This window comes from Rattus norvegicus, chromosome 2, assembly GCF_021556685.1.
Source record: "Rattus norvegicus strain SHRSP/BbbUtx chromosome 2, alternate assembly SHRSP_T2T, whole genome shotgun sequence".
Lineage (NCBI taxonomy): Eukaryota > Metazoa > Chordata > Mammalia > Rodentia > Muridae > Rattus > Rattus norvegicus.
The window spans coordinates 27,381,631-27,398,881 of NC_141535.1; the positions used below are offsets into that span (position 1 = coordinate 27,381,631).

Below are 17,251 nucleotides of genomic sequence, written 5' to 3' on the forward strand. Positions count from 1 at the left end.
TCTTTTTCATTTGAGCCCAGGTTGGCTGCTTAGTTTTTCTTAGTAGAAATGATTTTTTCACAGTCAGGGGAATAGTTCAGCTACCAGCAATCTTTGTTTTTCAGGAAGAAACCTACTCCTTTGGGCCTATTCTCTTAGGAACAGGGCAGTGTAATCCCTCCTCTGCTAGTTAGTGGAGAACCGTGTTGGATAAACAGGTCCAGTGACAATGCTGTGGAGTGTTGATAAGGAGATGGGGTCAGTGTGTGTGGAAAATGTTAGAGTTGCTCAGGTCTGGATGCACAGGGCATGAAGACTAAGCATTGGTTTGGCTAACATGGACATTAGTCATAAAAGTGACTGAAGGGTGTTTCCTAACATGTGTAATGAGTCTGAGGTTTTCAGTGTGGAGATAAATGAGGCATCAGTGTTGTTCCTAGCCCGTTTTTATGTGTAATCACGGCAAGTTGCGAACTCCCAGAAAAGAACATGGCAGGGAAACACACGTATCTGCCTATCGGTCGGACACAGTTGCCATCGGCATTTGCTCCGTTTCTCCTTTCAAACGCGATGGCTCTGCAGCCCCAAGCTCCCGTTGGCACCGTCTTTCTTCCTTATTGGTGGGAGCGCACTGTGCTGTTGGTGTGCTCCGTTCAGTCAAGCTTATTTCCCTTATGCGAGTGCCCATTAATAAGCTCACAGTGCCTGCCTTGTGCTTCTGAAACACACGTTCTACTTTATTATAGTTCTGCAGCTTTTCACGTCATGTCTTAGAAATAGTGATATGTACAGATGTGGTTCATTTCCTGTTTGATATTCTGTGAGATGCTCAAGTTTCTACTTCTCTGCTACTTAGAGAGTGATCACTTTTTTATTATTATTATTTCTTTTAATAAGCAAAGGCGAGGTTTATTACGGAGATCTATTACGGGGATCTCCGGGCCGACATGTATCCCGCGCAGGAGACAGGGGTGTCGACCGAGTGATCACTTTTTACTCATTGAGAGCATTTTGGCTCTCAGCAGGAAACTGGATGGTTATACTGATATCTTGCGCATCCTCCTAAAGTGAGAACTGCGTTTCCTGATTTGGACCTTTTCAGAAGTCCCCTCGCTTTGCCTTTTGTTCTTATTTGACAAAAGTCTTGGTGCTGCACAGGGACAACACCACTGTGCTTTGCTGTCCCTCTGCCTCTCCTCCTCCTGTCCCTCCCCCTCTCCTTTGCCCCCCTTTCCTCCCCTTCTCCCTTTTTCCTCTGCTTCTCCCTCCCCCTCTCCCAAGAACAGTAAGTAAATAAGAACTTCTTAGAAGGGGAGACCTGGACTAGGGCTCGAGCTCAGTGGTATAGCACTTGTCTGGCATACCTGAGATCCTAGGCTCAATTCCTAGTGTTCCTCGCTATGGCAAAACATCTAACAGGGAGGGCTTTCAAATTGACAGGAAAGTTGTTATTGTTGAATTTAAAAACTTCATTAAGTCACAGAAAGGAACCTTTTGGTCATACAAGTACAGAACAGTGCTGCTTAGATTTGCCTCTAGGGGCAGCTAAGAATTCTATAGAGTTCCCAAATGCCTTTATCAATTTCTTGCCTTTAAAAATAATCGTTGTTGACCTGGATGCTAAATTCTGCATGTCTTTTTGTATTCTTTCGAGTTATGTCTTAGACTTGTTTTATGGCTACTTTACATGACCTTTACTAGTTCTGACTGTAAGCCACATTTGTGCATTGTCTAACGACATTTCAGACATTAACAGACCATGTGTACAGTGGTGGTTCCACCAGTACCTGGTGATGCAGTGTGTCTGTGCAAGTGCACTGCGGCCCACAGCTGTGGGGAGCCAGTGCCATCCTTCTCAGGGTGTGTCTTTGTCATTGCTGTGTAACTGTTGTCTGAATAAATATTTGTAGTTTATTACTTGTTAGAATAGCCAGGTAAGGATGTAGTACCTTTTTGTATCTCTTACAAAGATAATTTAAATAACAAATGTCTTAATTTTTGTAGCATTTTCCCTTGGGTTCCTTTTTCCTGAGTACCAGGCACTGAAAGGAGTGTACTTGATATAAGTAGTGTTTGATAGCCTTAGTCACCAGATGATAACAGAACTGGTTTCTTATCTAAACCGGAAAATTCAATGAAAATAAAAATGTAATAGATTAGAGCAGAGGGTACTGAATATTTCTGTTAGAGCACACCATATCTCATTTTCTTGTTTTATGTACTTCGCGTGTACAACAGTGTTATTGGAGTTTTGCACTGAACCCTGAGTGACGTGAAATGGCATGGTTATTTACTCATCTGCTGGTCCCTTTCTAAAGCCCTGGAGAAGCCTAATTTATGGTGATTGTCTCAGTGTCTCATGCAGTCATGCCCCCAGCTGTAATCCATAGTGAAGCAGTGTCCTTAATGCTTATGTTTCAGAAACACACGAGTAGCTTCCTCACCTCAGCTTTGAATCTCAGTTTCTGTGCTATCACTGTTGAGTGCCGTGCGAATTAAGAGCAAGAAGCTCACACATCTGTAACCCCTGCCAGAGGGAGAGGAGGAACTGACACAGCTAGATCCCTGGTGCTTTCTGTCAATCATTGAAGCAGTCCATGGGCTCCAGGTTCAGTGAGAGACCATGTCTCAAAACATACGGGGGAGTGCAAAGGGGAAGACACCCGAGTTGATGTTTGGTGTACATGCACCTGCGTGTGTATAAACACACACACACACACACACACACACACACACACACACCCCACACACACTGTGATAGAGAATACATTGAAAATGACAGCAGTTTTGTAGTTTCTAATCATAAAATTTAACTTTGAAAAATACAAAACAAAATAGACTATTTTAAACATGCATTCTTTGATTCTAAATGCCCTTGCTACTAAAGACAGACAGCAAAGAAATTGCTTACTCTAGTATGTGATGAATAATTATTATACTTATTTCAATACATCATTGCAGAGATAACATTTTATGTTATGAAGAATTTTATTTTGAAAATACAGTTTTAGAGAATTGTTCTATAAGCTTATCTATAATTTTATACATACATGCATACTTTAATTCTTTTCAATATAAATATTGTTTGTTAATATATTTTAAAAGCTTAATTTTGCAAACTTAGTTGGGGGTTAAGAAATTCATAAGCAGAATGTAGGACTGCCAGTTCAAAAGCTCACATTGGTGGGCTTCGTTGGTGAAATGGCGTTGCAGCCTCAGTCTCAGTGCTGGGGTGGACATAGCGTTCATGAGTGATTGTCATGGAGTTGAGGGTGGTAGCTGTTGCACGAGTTCCCAGCTCTCCTGTGCAGTGGGAATGTCAGTGTGGCACACCCTGCAGAAGCTGTGCCGGGGGCTGTGCTTCTCATCTGCCGGGGGCTGGCTAGTTGCCACTCTGTAAGCAGGAATCATGTTTAAGTCTTTTCATTACTTGTAGATGAGGCAACGTGAACAGCAGTTGTTGGTAACCAGATTCAGGAAAACCTGCAAGCATTTGTAATTCTTTTTTAACAAACTGTGTTAATGCTTTCAAATACCTTGCTTCCAAAAGAAGCCTCCTTCCTCTCCCTGTCAGTCCCCAGCTGACTGTTACTGTAGGGCCCACTGTTCCTGGTCTCTGAGGTGATGTTCTAGCCTTGTCTTTGCTCCTCCCTGTTGATTGCTTTTATTGTCACTTGTTTATAATGTGTGTAAAATCCTCTAATAGTACTAATCTCTGGTTAATTTTTCCTTATTTTATGACTTCTGTTTAGCTTAAATTTATAGTTGTACACATGTAGACTTCTAAATTAAAATTGCCTTTTCATTTAAAAACACTGTAGTTTAAAATACAAACCTATTTTGTTACATTCCAATTTTGATTTAATTATTATTAAAATCATCTCAGTATACGTTAATGTAGTGCATTCAGAAGTTGACTTACCAAGCCCGCTTCTGGTGTGAAAGCTTACGTAAGTAAATAAATGACCAGCATTACTAGAGGCTAAGCAGCAGGGCGGGAAAATGGAAGAACTCTTTTATCCTAGTTTTTGGAGGGCATCAGCAGCTTGCTTTTATGAAAAAGTAACAGCTAAATGCACTGCAAATAATTTGCAGTAATCCAGTTCAGTGATTCATGTGTCTGCTTTAATGGGTCATAATTCAGGGTAAAGTAACGGAGTGCAGTCAGAGTGCAGACACTGCGTATGCCAGGGACAGTATCTCTTCATAAAGCACACCTCAGGAGGAGCAGTTTGCCAGCCCCTAATACTCTCTGATGTTTTGATGTCCTGCATATTTTTCCGATTAAGTTTTGAGTGCCATGTTTTTAGTTGTATTTCCACATTCATTATTCTCACGTAGACCCTTCAGCGGGTTTGCCATATATGATTATTTTTTTAATGATGCCTTTCTTTCCACTTCAGCAGTTTAATAATCTAGCACATGGCTGCTCCTCAGTGCTCAGCACTCACCTCCCCAGCACGAAGAGGACATGTGCGCTGGCTCCAGATTCCATTTGCCATGGTAGAAATGCGTATTCCCTATGGAACGACATTTGTTTGACATAACCATTCGTTTTTATTACATCTTTAAATATGTTTATCCAGAGTTATCAATAATCATAAATAACTGCATTTTCAACGCGTTCTGTTTTTTCCGAACAGACAAAATTGCTTACCCAGTACATATTAAATCTCGGCAAGTATGATCAGAACTACGACATCAGAGACCGCACAAGATTTATTAGGCAGCTTATTGTTCCGAACGAGAAGAGTGGAGCTCTAAGTAAATATGCCAAAAAAATCTTTCTAGCACAGAAGCCTGCACCACTGCTGGAGTCTCCCTTTAAAGGTATTACCAGATGCATAACTGTAAAACACGCTCTCTAAAAACGTGTCAGTGTGTCCCATTCCTCATGCGCTTCCGATTCATCTCCGAGAAACACGACTTCTGTGTCGATATATGAGAGCAGTGTGCTTGCATTCGCTCATCTGTCAGAGCAAGCTTCATGTTTACGTTTGTTAAAGTTTATTTTTCTGCAGACCTTATTCTCCTAAATAATTTCAGGTCCCCTGGTTTTATTCCTCGTTAGACAGTTTAACTGGACACTAGATAACATAGCTGTTCTGTTCTTATAGACATGGGCTTTATTTCTGCTTTAAATACTTTTATTTCCTGATCCCTAATAGTAAGTTATTAATTAAATATCCATGTACACTAATGTCATCATCTCTAGAAGAAATTATTTCATACAAATATGCTTTTATATTCAAGTTCATTTGTCAAAAAGGAACTTGTGTTTTTTTTCCCCCCAGCGTTTTAGAAAGGGGACTAATTAAATATCTTTTCAGTTAACAAGTAGCTATTATGGTTGGAATCTCATAGTTCTGTAGCTTGGTTTCCACATTGTTTCTTATTTAATTGTCGTAAAACAGTGAACGCAGTTCAGTTTGGCTTAGAAACTATTGAAATTCTGAATGTGTTTGTGCCAAGGCATGTATATGGATTGTTTAACGGCGCTGTCATTCCTAATATTCACAGTAAAGTAATTTTTAGAGAAGCTGCATTTCAGAGCAACACCTCTAAACACACTGACTGATTAGCTTTTTATTGACCATTATGGGGAGATTATTGTAATCTATGGGCTGAAATCAGTTTTCTGACCTATGAAGAGCTTCCTGGCTTATATTTATTCCTTGACATCTGTGGTAATATGCCAGATACCTTGAGTTCTGATGTGATTGTCATCTGTTATATATAGCTCATATTGTTTGTTTTCTATTTTCCTCCATTTTTAATAGACAGGGATCATTTCCAGCTTGGCACCTTATCTCATACTCTCAACGTTAAAGCGTCCGGGTACCTGGAATTATCTAATTGGCCAGAGGTGGCGCCTGACCCATCGGTTCGCAATGTAGAAGTAATAGAGTCAGTAAGTTGACCTTTCTGAGATTAATTTTGTTCTAGCAATGAGAGCCTCTGGGGCAACTACCATTTTATATAAAAGCCTTTGGACTGAAAACCTAATGCTGCTCTTGTGTTTCTGAATGTAATGTGTTAGATACACCTTGCCTGGGAGGACCTGCACAGTGTGGTTTTCCTCGCCCCTGTGCGTGGGCTGTTCTTTGCTTCAAGGAAGTAGAGAATTGAATTCTCTGCATCAGTGCCAACCACATTTGTGCGGTTGCGTTTGGAGCTGTGTAGATTCAATTTTTGAGGTATTTAGTTTCAATGGATTGAGCTTTTTCTACTTTGTTGGAGATTCGTAAGCTTCCTGTCAGTGTTTTTATAAATAATTTTGCTGTTCTTTTCCAGAAAAGAAAAACCTGTACAAAATGTACTGGGTTTTCCGATGATCTCTGTTTTAAGTGATGCTTAAAAATCAATAGAAAGCATCGTGTGCCAAAGATGACCTTGATACACTTTTCACATTTAAAAAATTACCATTGTGTGTTTTCTAAATCTTCTCCTAACTATACTAGATATTAGGCTTAAATAATTATTATTGTTTACTAGTAGTACCTATTTATTGTTTCACAGAAAGTTTGATAATGAAAGATTTTGTACCTAGAAATTGTATGAATACATTCACTGCTTTTTAATTTAAATGGAGCAGACGAGAATTACATTCTTAATGTTTCTCTCATATAAGTGATTCAGTGAATGAGAATTCAGAGAATCAGAGGCCTTTACCATCAACTCCAGCTGGAAAGCTAGTTAGCTTCCTTGTTCCCTTCCACATGCAAAGCAAGGGAATCATTATTTTAAATATAATCCCATTAATGAGCACAGCCATGTAATATGATTAGGCTGAGAACCAGCTTTCCCTTGAATGGGAAGCTCGTACTGGCTTTGGAGCATGTCCCGCAGCATATGATTAATTAACCTTAGTTCAGACCCAGGCCGTGCTGTGTGACTGATGCCAGTGTGTTTAAACCTCATGATGATACCCACATTCACCCCATTTTTGTTGTTGTTTTGTTTGTGAATTTTTGTTGTTCTTTTCTTGTTTGTTTGTTTGTTTGTGTTTTGGGGACAGTATCTTTGAATAGTTCTGGCTGTACTGGAACTTACCATGCAGAACAGGCCAACTTCAAACAGGTCGGCCTGCCTTTGCCTCCCAGGTATTGAGATTAAAGTTGTATCCCATGGTGCCAGGCTCAGTATCTCCATTTAATAGGTGAGGAAACCAAGGTTTATAAAGCCTAAATAAACGCAGGTTCCCATAGCTCCTGCAGACCAGGGTTCTACGCCCCTGTCTGCTGTCTGGCGTGCTCTCGCATGCTCTCCTCTGTTATCAAGGGGAGGATGCTGGAGCTTGTGTGCAGGCCACTGTTGTTCTCAGCCATCATTTTCGTGTTCTAGAAAAGGTGAAAAGAGGCGGGGGATATGCTCAGTTGGTAAAGTGATCCCCAGCACCCACATAGAAATCCAGCTGTGGTGGGTACATCTGAAAACCCATGCTGGCGAGGCAGGGGAATGAGAATGAGCCAGCATCCACCCTTCTGGCTGAATTTCTGAGGGCCAGGCTCATGAAGATCCACAACATTGACTCTAGCCTCCACACTCAACTCCCATCCCATGAACACATAAAGCATGTGTATTAAAAATAAAATATAAATAGGAAAACCCATTGCATGCCCGTTAGGCTTGAAGCTAAGTTTGCTTATTTTTTCCCCCAACTTAAGCATTGTTGAGCACATTTCCTTGTGTGTACAAGTTTTGTCAGATGCTAGGATATGAAGCAGTGTCCTCTGCTGACTCTTGTGCAGACACCCTCTCTTCTGCTGAGCCCGCCTGCTGGGTCTTACCTTGTTCTCCTCTTGCCTGGTTGCCTACACAATGCCCTGGCTCTAGTGGAATAATCCTTTTGTTCTCCTCCCATCTCTGCCCACTCTTCCCTTCCTCTCTCTTCCCTCTGGAAAGGACTTACCTTCTTAGAAACTGATAGCAGACCAGTGCAGTTGAGTTTTTCTTGCTGGTGTCCTAAGGTTGGCCGGCTTCTTACCTTTCCATGTGTTTTCTTACCTTCATTTCGGTTGTCCATTCAACAGAGACAAATTGATTTCTTTCTCATTTTGCTAACTATAATTCTGAAATTAAATAATAACTTATGGAGAATAATTATAGCTAATGGAACCAGATTTAAAGGTATCCATTTAAGCCATAGAACAAACAAATTTATTCTATTGGTTTCTGAGTTAGTGGCTTAAAATGCTCTCCGAGGGATGTAATGAAATATAAATACAGTGTAACTAGTTCTGTGTTGAGATGCGTTTGTAACTGCAGAAGGCGTTGCCCTGCTCTGTTCCAGCCCTCCCCTGAAGTCTATCAATGCATTTTGTGCACATGATACACTGCATTTATTCTGGGTTTACTATCTAGTGATCCTCTAAGGTCAAATCTCATTATTATGAAATATAACTTAGGAAGAAAAATGGCTGAGGCTTAGATAATCTGACATTTTAATCAAAACAACAGGGAGCCTAGTCAGGTTGACACTAGAAGTCACTTTGAATTACACACCGCCATTTCCAGGATATCAGATAGGATGTATATTTATATTAAGGTACCAGTGAGTGTTGTGGCTCCTTTAGAGAGTTTTGTTTAGTTACAGAAAATCCCCTTTTTCCAGTTACACGGGACTTCGTTTTGCATATCGAGGACGTCTTGCTTTATAAACACATATTTACATGTTGTGTGGAGCATCTTAGCTTTCCCACCTCTCCACTCCTCTCCTGTCCTTTGCTTCTTTTCTTCTCCCTACAGCTCTGTAGCTCTCGCACAGAGTGAGAGTCCAGTGCTGTTAGACTTTGGGCTTTAATGGAGGAAACTGCATGGGTGTGGAAACTCTTGTGTTCAGAGTACTTTCATTCGTTTTCTTGTCGTTTCCCAAGTAATAATTTTTCAGGCTACTGGAACTTCTCTCAGGCAATTGGATTTTTTCTTTAGCATAAATATTTTTATTTATATTAGTATTTTAAAATATATTCCCACAAAATTGTAATGAGCCTTTGGAGTATCATGCTCTACATTCCTTTACAATGATACATGCATATATATGAAAATGTGTATATATGTATAGGTATATATGTGAATATATATACTGTATATACATATATAGAAATATCTGCCTATCTACATATACACACTATCTTGCTGGTACACTCTGGAAACTCAATTAAAAGTGTACTAAATAAGTGAGTCTTAACCATTTTGAGCTTTTAAGAAATCTTCATTTCCTTGCTTTTTAGTAGAGAAGGTATGAGACTTAATTTTTCCACAGTGAATCAAGGTTGTGGTTATGTCAGACTTAGTAAAGACTTAGTAAAGACTTCTTTTAAGGTCGTGTTTAGTGACCACCAAAGAATATAATTTTCTTAAATATATATAAATATTTTTAATACAAATTTGAAATCTTTGAGGGTATAATAGGTATAACTAATATTTATTGTAACAGAAATACTTAGGGACGCTTCATTGTACAGATGTTAGAAATCGCTACTCTGGGGAAATAAAAAGTACATAAATCAAAATCACACGGCATATTAGACGGCAGCCAGTACTGCTTCTCAGAGCAGTTGGAGTTGTGTTGAGGTGGAATCGCTGAGAAGTGACCCTCATACAGAGCTGGTCCTGGAGTCTTTGGAGATTGGCTGGAGCAGAGTCTGCAAGAGGAAAGGGAGTGAGCGGGAACAGCTTGTTGTACCTGGGGAAGGAAACTGGTGCAAACGCCGCCCATCTCTCAGACTGAAATGGGGAGTCACCAAGGTTTGGAACCACAGAGTAGCTGGTCCGGACTGCCCAGCTGTTACATTCAGCAGATTTTGGTTGGAGTCCATGGAGAGATGAAACGAGTAACCAGTTAGGAACCTCCTGCAGCAGTCTGGGAGAAACAGGCACCCAGACCAGTGTGGCAAAGCACGTCACCATGGGTTACCCATGAGGCTGTGAGAAGAGGAGTCAGGCTTTAGCATAGCAAAATGATGAGTATTTACTGCCAGCAGTCACTATGGTTTGACGGCCGTTTTCCTCTTATGTGTCAAGTATGTTATCTTGTTACTGTAGGTTAAGTCTTCTGTGGACCAACAAACACATTGTTTAACAGTCTGGGAGTATAATGTGAGTGACGTAACAGTGGGCTCTGAATGAGAATATATATTCTGTGTTTGGAATGGATACCTTTCCTGTCAGGACTACATGTCTAGCACTTGGTTTCTCTATGAAAGTCTCAAACTTCTCTTCTGAGTTCACAGTGAACTTGCCAGGAGTCTGCGTCCTGTAATAAGAATTCATTAATGTTTCCTTTGTTTATATAAACAGGCAAAAGAGTGGACCCCACTTGGAAAAACAAAGAAAGAAAAACCTGAGAAGAAATTTTATTCAGAATCTGAGGAGGAGGAGGAGGAAGAAGAGGAAGATGAAGAAGATGAGGAGGAGGATCCCTCTGATAGCAGCAGTGACAGTGGTGGGCTTTATAATAATTGAAGTGTATTGTCACATAAGATGCCCTTATCTTTTCCTCTCTTTCTCCCTCCAGTCTGTTACTAAACTAAAGACATCTCAGGATTTACTTTCAGAGCTAGGAAGGAAGTTGAGAGCAGTGTGTACTGAAGAAAGCATCTAGGCCTGGACTGAGAATCCCCGCTTCAGCTGCACCACTAAGCGAGGCACCTACTTTCCCAGCTGAGAGCTGGGGAGGAGACTTTAAAGCACACCTTACTCCCAGCACTTAGGAGGCCGAGTGCACTACACTCGATCGAGGCCAGCGTGGTCAACAGAGACAGTTTCAGAACAGCCATGGCTACACATGGTCTTGGAAGACCAAAAAAAAAGTAAAACTAAAATGAAAGCAAACCCAAAACTTTATAACTAAAATTCTGCGTGTGATTTACATTAGTGGACATGTTTGAGTCACAAGTCAAAAGTGTGACACGGTGGCAGTCTGGCCCAAGCTGTGTCCGAGTTCTCTACCTCCTTCTCACCCGCCCTCTGAAAAGCTTTGTAATAGCTGATAAATTAACCCCATACATTGTCTTCTTCTATAATAAGCCAAATACCTCAACCCAAAAGTTAACATAGAAAATATGTAAGTTGTTTACAAGCCTGTGCCCAGGTTAGCGTTGTTCAACATCCTTATGGCGTTCTCTCACCTCAGTGGCTCCTGATGAGGTTATCTGAGTACACAGGACTGAGAGGGGTTCTTCTGTACGCCCAGAGGGAAATAGCTGCATCCGATTAGCTGGACACAGCTTGCCATTGAGTCCCATGTGGTGACAGGCAGTGGATGAATTTGATGCTGTTTGCCTGCTCCCTTTTTCTTTGCGTGAGGGTTGGATGGTGGGTGGGTGGGAATGCTGTGTGCCTGTGTGTGAGGTGAGAACATTCACCTGTGCATGCATGTGTAGAGGCCAGATGTCAATGTCACATATCTCTCTTTTTCAAATTTTGGTTACATATATTCATTTACAGGTGTGGGAGAGAGGCACAATTCTTGGCACTTGTGTAGAGATAAGAGGCCACCTTGAAGGGATCAGTTCTAAGGGGTCAAACTCAGCTTCGCAGCAAGCGCTGTCTCTCAGCCTCGCACCTCAGTTTTTGAGGCAGTCTTTCACTGTTTTTTCCTAAGCTGACTAATGAGCACCAGCGACCCTCCATCTGTCCACCTCTGCCAAACACTCCATGAGCACCACCATGCTTGCCTTCACACGTGCTGGGTGCTGGGAGCCAAATACAGCTTCTCGTGCTTGTGCAGCAAGCACTTTATCCACTGAACCACCTCTCAGCCCTGTAATTTCTTTTTTTTATTTCTAGTATGAATCAGTTATATTTCTCTGTCCTGTCTGTCCATCTGTCTGTCTGTCTGTCTCTCTCTGGTTGCACAGCAGATCGCAGCTCTCTGTGTAGAAGCTCTGTTCGGGTAGGTTGTGGAGGATGTTACGGCAGGTGCCTTGCTGTGCGCCAGTCCTGTTGCGCATGCTTCGACTCATGTGCTTGCCCCAACGGCTCTGAAGTATTTCCCTTGCTGAAAAGGAAACTGGGAGTCAGAGGTTGTGTAACTTGCAGTCTTAGAGCTGGGGAGTGGCTTAGCCAAGATTTGAACCTGGGCCTCTCACGGGAGAACCCAGCCATCCTGGCTTTGCACCGTGGCATAGAAAGGAATGCCCCGAAGCAGGTGTGGGAGCAGCGTTTACCCTCAGGTTGTGTATGCTGGGGGCACTTCACTCTGTGGGTGATGAGCAGGGCAGTGGGCTGCCCTTTGATTTACTGTACAGCTCTGCACCTAAGGTCATGTGTAATAGTGAAAATTAGGCTGCATTTTACTACATACACCAATATATATGTATTTTGAGAGAATGACCCACATGTAGCCCAGGCTGGCCCTGAACTCAAGCTTATTCATCCTGCCTCAGCCTCCTGAATCCTTGAGCTACAGGTGTGCTCCATCATGCCCAGATCGTCATTCATCACCTCTGCAGGAACACAGGCATGCTATGTTAGCTCAGGCTAGCAAAAGTAAGTCAAAACTCTTAGTTTCTGCTTATAAACTTAGACATTTTTGGGGAATGACTTAAAAGCTCTTTTCTCTCTCAAAATTGGTTCCTAGGAAGATTAAAATGATTTCTTTGTTTTACCACTCTTATTCCTTCTTTCATAACACAAAGGTGTGCCATAGCTAGCTGCTTTAGGTTAAAGAGAGACCCTCTCGGCGGGCGTGTTTCCTTGTTCATCTCGCCTTCTGTGTGAGTCCTTCCCGACTGCCTCTGAGCAGACGAGGTCCTCCTAAGGCAGTACCTCGTTTCCCTCTGTCGCTGTCGATGTTATGGTCTCCTCCACTAATTGAATGGTTTAAGTGAAACTGCTCTGTCTTGCAGAGAGTGGGTCTGGACGTGAGAGTGGAGACTCAGGCAGCAGCAGCGAGGACAGCAGCGAGGACTCCTCCAGTGGACAAGACAGCGAGACCGGAAGCGAGGCAGAAGCAGAACACCAGAGGGTGGCCAAGACGAACTCCAAAACCAAGAGGAAAAGGTGATGCAGTCAGTTTTCCTCCAGAGGTTCCCCAGAGTTACTATTTTTCCTTAATTCTCAGTCAGAAACGCCCGTGTATTTTCTCCAAAACAGATGTTAAGCCTTGACTTGGGTTCCGTGCTTGGGTTCCGTTTTGGACCTGAGCAGATCTTAGGGTGCATTTTCACCTTGGAAGACGGCCTTAAGGATAAGCAGAAGATGAAACACTTAATTACCCTTTGCAGCAATTTTGCTGAGGGCTAAAATTAAATCCTCCAGCACTTTGCCATTATGTAACCAAGACAATTGATTTTTCTAAATAATGTTACATTAAAAAATTAGGATCCAAATATCAGAGTCAAAGGCTGTGAAGGAAGACGGTCAGAAGATACTTAAGGGTTGGTGCTTTTCAAGATCTGCCATTATCAACAGTGTCCTCATGTGTTAAGGCATCATTAAGATTTTGAGTAATTGGGGCTAATACCTTGGATTGTGTGGCTCTGTTTCCCCTCCCCTGCTGTCAGAGTGGCCTCCGCTGACTCCCTGGCCCTTCTCTGGGGCCTGCTGCCCACTCCCATGATGAGCTTGCAGCTTGGGCTCAGTCGTGGCTGACAGCACTGATTGCGTGCAGTACGCTCTCTGCTCCTTTTATTACAGACAGTAATTAAAGCAGCTCGCCCTGCCACTTCCATAACAAACACAGCATAATGCCCTAATTATGACTTTATTAATTTAAGTCAGGATTTAATGATTTTAAAAGTGATTTATATTGTTTTTCCTGTTCAGAACAAATGAAATCTGTAGGTTAAATTAATACAGGCTTTTCATCATTGCAAAGTTAAAAACCTAGTTACCAGGAAATTCTTCTCATTAGGTTAACATCTGAAACTCTAAGCAGTAAGGTAAACAATAATTACCATCAGAATTGAGTGATACATAATAAAATAACACTTTTACCTTTAAAATCTTATCTGCAGTGCCAGGAGTGACGTTTCCTTAGAGCAGCTCGCCTGCTGCAGGAGAGAGGCCCTGGCTTGCGGTCCCTGGCGTGTGAGGACACTGCTTGGCTTTCACATCAGACTAGCTGTGCTGGGCTGATCTGGTTTGGGAAAGTGCTTGTTTCTAGATGTGTTCCTCAGCATAGCAGTGTTTCCTCAGATGGCACGTGTCACCATGATATATGCTTTTAATCACATACTGGCTTCATATCTTTTTATGTTTGAATTCAAAGTAATCGTTACACCAAAGTGAGCCACAGTGACAGTCCAAGCCGTTCTATTTGCAGGTCTGTGTTTTAAACAGTGGATTGGGGACAATATATATTGCTACCATTTTGTAGGAGAGAAAACAACATATTTTTCCATCTTCAAGTATAATTACATGTGCTCTGAGATGTTGCCATTGCTCCATTTTTAATAAACAGCAACATATTTCCTCCACAGAAATCAATTCTGAGAGCTATTGATCCTTCTTCCCACACTGCTCTCCTCCTCCCGTTCCTGCAGCCCGTCGCTGTAGAGTTTGCTTGTCATTTGCCCTCACCACTTTGGAAGTTCTTGATAATCTTTAAGTCTCCTCAGAAACTACTCTTTCCTAGTCACAGGCGTTTGTTACCAACTTTCAGTCTTACATTCATTACAAAGTGTCTTCATGGGAGAAACAGTAGATAGAGGGAAGGGGATTAGGACATCAGGAGACAGATTTGATTTCAGAGTTCAGGATTCCCTCTCATGTCAGTGTGTCCTTAAAGTTATTGGTTTCATTGTCGTAAGTGGGTTAATAATAAAGCCAGGAAGAGAGCATTTGCAGTAGATCATTGGAATGAAACACCTAGAACTGCCCCGCCTGAGGCAGATTATTAAAAACAAAACAGAAGACCTTCAGATAGATTGGCGTGTGTGTGTGTGTGTGTGTGTGTGTGTGTTTGTGTGTGTGTGTATACACCACATCATGCAGAATCCTGAGGAGGTTAGGACAGTCTTAGATTCTCTGGACTGGAAGTTACAGGCTGTTGCAAACTGCCGTGTGAGTGCTTAGAACTGAAGCCAGGGTCGTGTATAAGAGCTGTCAGCACTCTTAACTGCTGAGCTACCTCTGGTCCCCAGGTTAGTTTTACAAGGCCCACACATGTGCATACATGCATGTACACTTACACAGACGTACACCATGAGGAACTGCATTTTGGGGGACTTGGAGACAGATAGTCCATCTCAATTTTCTCTGTTCTCTTTGGGGAATAGTTTTAATTTGCCCACTCACCCCACTTCTGTTTCTCAAGTCATGTTCTTTTTCTCAAGAAGCTTCCTGATCGTGGGTATCTAGTGTAGGTGTCCCTTTGACACCTTGGGACACCTTGCTTGTATGCCTCATCACTGCTGCTGTATTTCTCTGTATGCTCCAGTGCAGCCCAGACACTAAGCTGACATGCAGGTCATCTGCGTCCTCACAGTTATCCTCTGGCACCTAGCTTGGGGCTCACAAGTTAGCAATAATACTGGTTACCTCAGTGAGCGATGAGAAGAAGCCTGTGAGAGTGTGGTGTGGAGACCCTGTCTCTAAATAAACAAGTCGTTTCCTCTGAGCCAATTAACATCTTCTTACATACATATTTAAGATCACACTTCTGTGTTTACCTTGTTGATTTTTCTGAGAAAGAAACAGAATTTACCAAATGTAGGTCCTTTCACAAAAGTCAATGTATAACCTCTTAAACTTACCAGGAAGCAATATTTGAAACCTCATTCTAAAACTCAGCCTGAGTTCTAAGAATTTCTTACTCTTAGTTCCCCAAAGTCCACCTGGCCTCTCGTAGCATTTTCTGTATGGTTACTGATTCTACCAGCAAGTGCTGTTTTGTGATTTTGCACTCGAAGTCATTCTAGCTTTCTTGGTAACACTACCTTTATTCATTAAATTTAAATTTGTTTCTGCGTGAGTGCACACTTCCCAGTGCACATTCGGAGATCAGAGGACCACCTGTGGGTCGATTCTGTCCTCCTCTGTGTAGGTCCTGACAACAGACGATCATGCTGGCCGCCCTGCTTGGCCATGGGGACCTTTACCCATGGAGTCATCTAGGCAGCCCTTATTTGGTTTTCATTCATCTCAGGATTTTTAAGCTATTACTTAAATTTTAAATTTTAAACATACGGTTTTACAGTTTATATCTCAAAATTCATCTTTATTCACAGTGCCTCAGAAGACAGGGAGAAGAAAAATGGAAAATCTCAGGCCTCGGAGTCGTCCAGTGAGGAGTCCAGTTCCACAGAAGAAAGTTCTTCAGAGTCAGAGTCAGGCTCTGACAGTGAGCCTGCACCCAGAAAAACAGCTAAGGTAAGACCATGCATGTGCTGTGGCTGACATACATGTACAGCTTGTGCCTTTCTCCAATTGATGGATGGGGTGAAGGAAGAAGGCAGATCTCTGAGTTTGAGGGCAGCCTGGTTTTCAGAACAAGTTCCAAGATAGCCAAGACTGTGCAGAGAATCCCTATCTGAAAAAAAGCAAAAACACATTTGCCGGGGGCCAGCCCCAGTGATCCTTCTGTCTTGTTTGATTTTTCTTCAGACAGTGGAGGGGTGAACTTCAGTAGGTGTGAGACGTGGTCTTACAAAGTGTTTACGGTTGCTCTTTAATAACAAAACATTTCCCTTTCTTACGTCTAAGTCACTTTGCTTCAGTAGCTGACCTGCCTTCTGAGTGTCTCTCAGAAGCACCCCAATCTTAAAACAACAGAAGATTAAGCCTTTGTTCTATCTCTGCTAGTGGAAGTCACAGGAAGTAAAAGGGACACTTTGAGAAGTGATTTTAGTGTTGATTTCTGAGTTTTAAAAAGTTTCCTATGAAAGGAAAAAGGGGATAAGCAGGATGCTTAAGAGGGGCTCTTTGTCCTCAGCACTTAGACATCTTCTAGGATACATAATCACAGGGTAGGGAAGTTCGTCACAGTTTACACATAATTGAAATCATTAATGAAGTTTACAACAGAGACTGTTTACATGCATTTCCATCGGGAGAGATTATCTGGCTAAACATCCATCATCAGTCCCCAAGCTCAAAAGGTTCATTGAAAGTTAAACACCATAACTTTTTTGACAAGGTAATTAGGGAAGTTTTGTATAGATAAACACAGGCAATATTTTATCCTTTGTCCTAGCACCTAAAATAAGTCATTAGCTCCCTTTTATGACCTTAGGTGAATGGTTTCACAACCTCTTGAATGTGTTCTGAGTAGCAGATGCCTGCTTGCTGTCTCAGAAGCAGTTAACTCGTGATGCGATGCGTG

General features: G+C 41.9%; 1 protein-coding gene across 5 annotated transcripts in view; it reads left to right on the forward strand.

Annotated features, from left to right (window-relative positions):
• Ap3b1 (adaptor related protein complex 3 subunit beta 1) overlaps positions 1-17,251 on the forward strand; it is a 200,184-nt gene that overhangs the window by 104,797 nt on the left and 78,136 nt on the right. For all 5 annotated transcript variants that reach the window (XM_087621633.1, NM_001429216.1, XM_087621631.1 and 2 more), the window contains 5 exons: positions 4,623-4,809; positions 5,760-5,890; positions 10,282-10,426; positions 12,834-12,987; positions 16,158-16,299. In XM_087621633.1, coding sequence (XP_087477759.1) covers positions 4,623-4,809; positions 5,760-5,890; positions 10,282-10,426; positions 12,834-12,987; positions 16,158-16,299 — 759 coding nt within the window. The remainder of the gene's footprint in view (positions 1-4,622; positions 4,810-5,759; positions 5,891-10,281; positions 10,427-12,833; positions 12,988-16,157; positions 16,300-17,251) is intronic.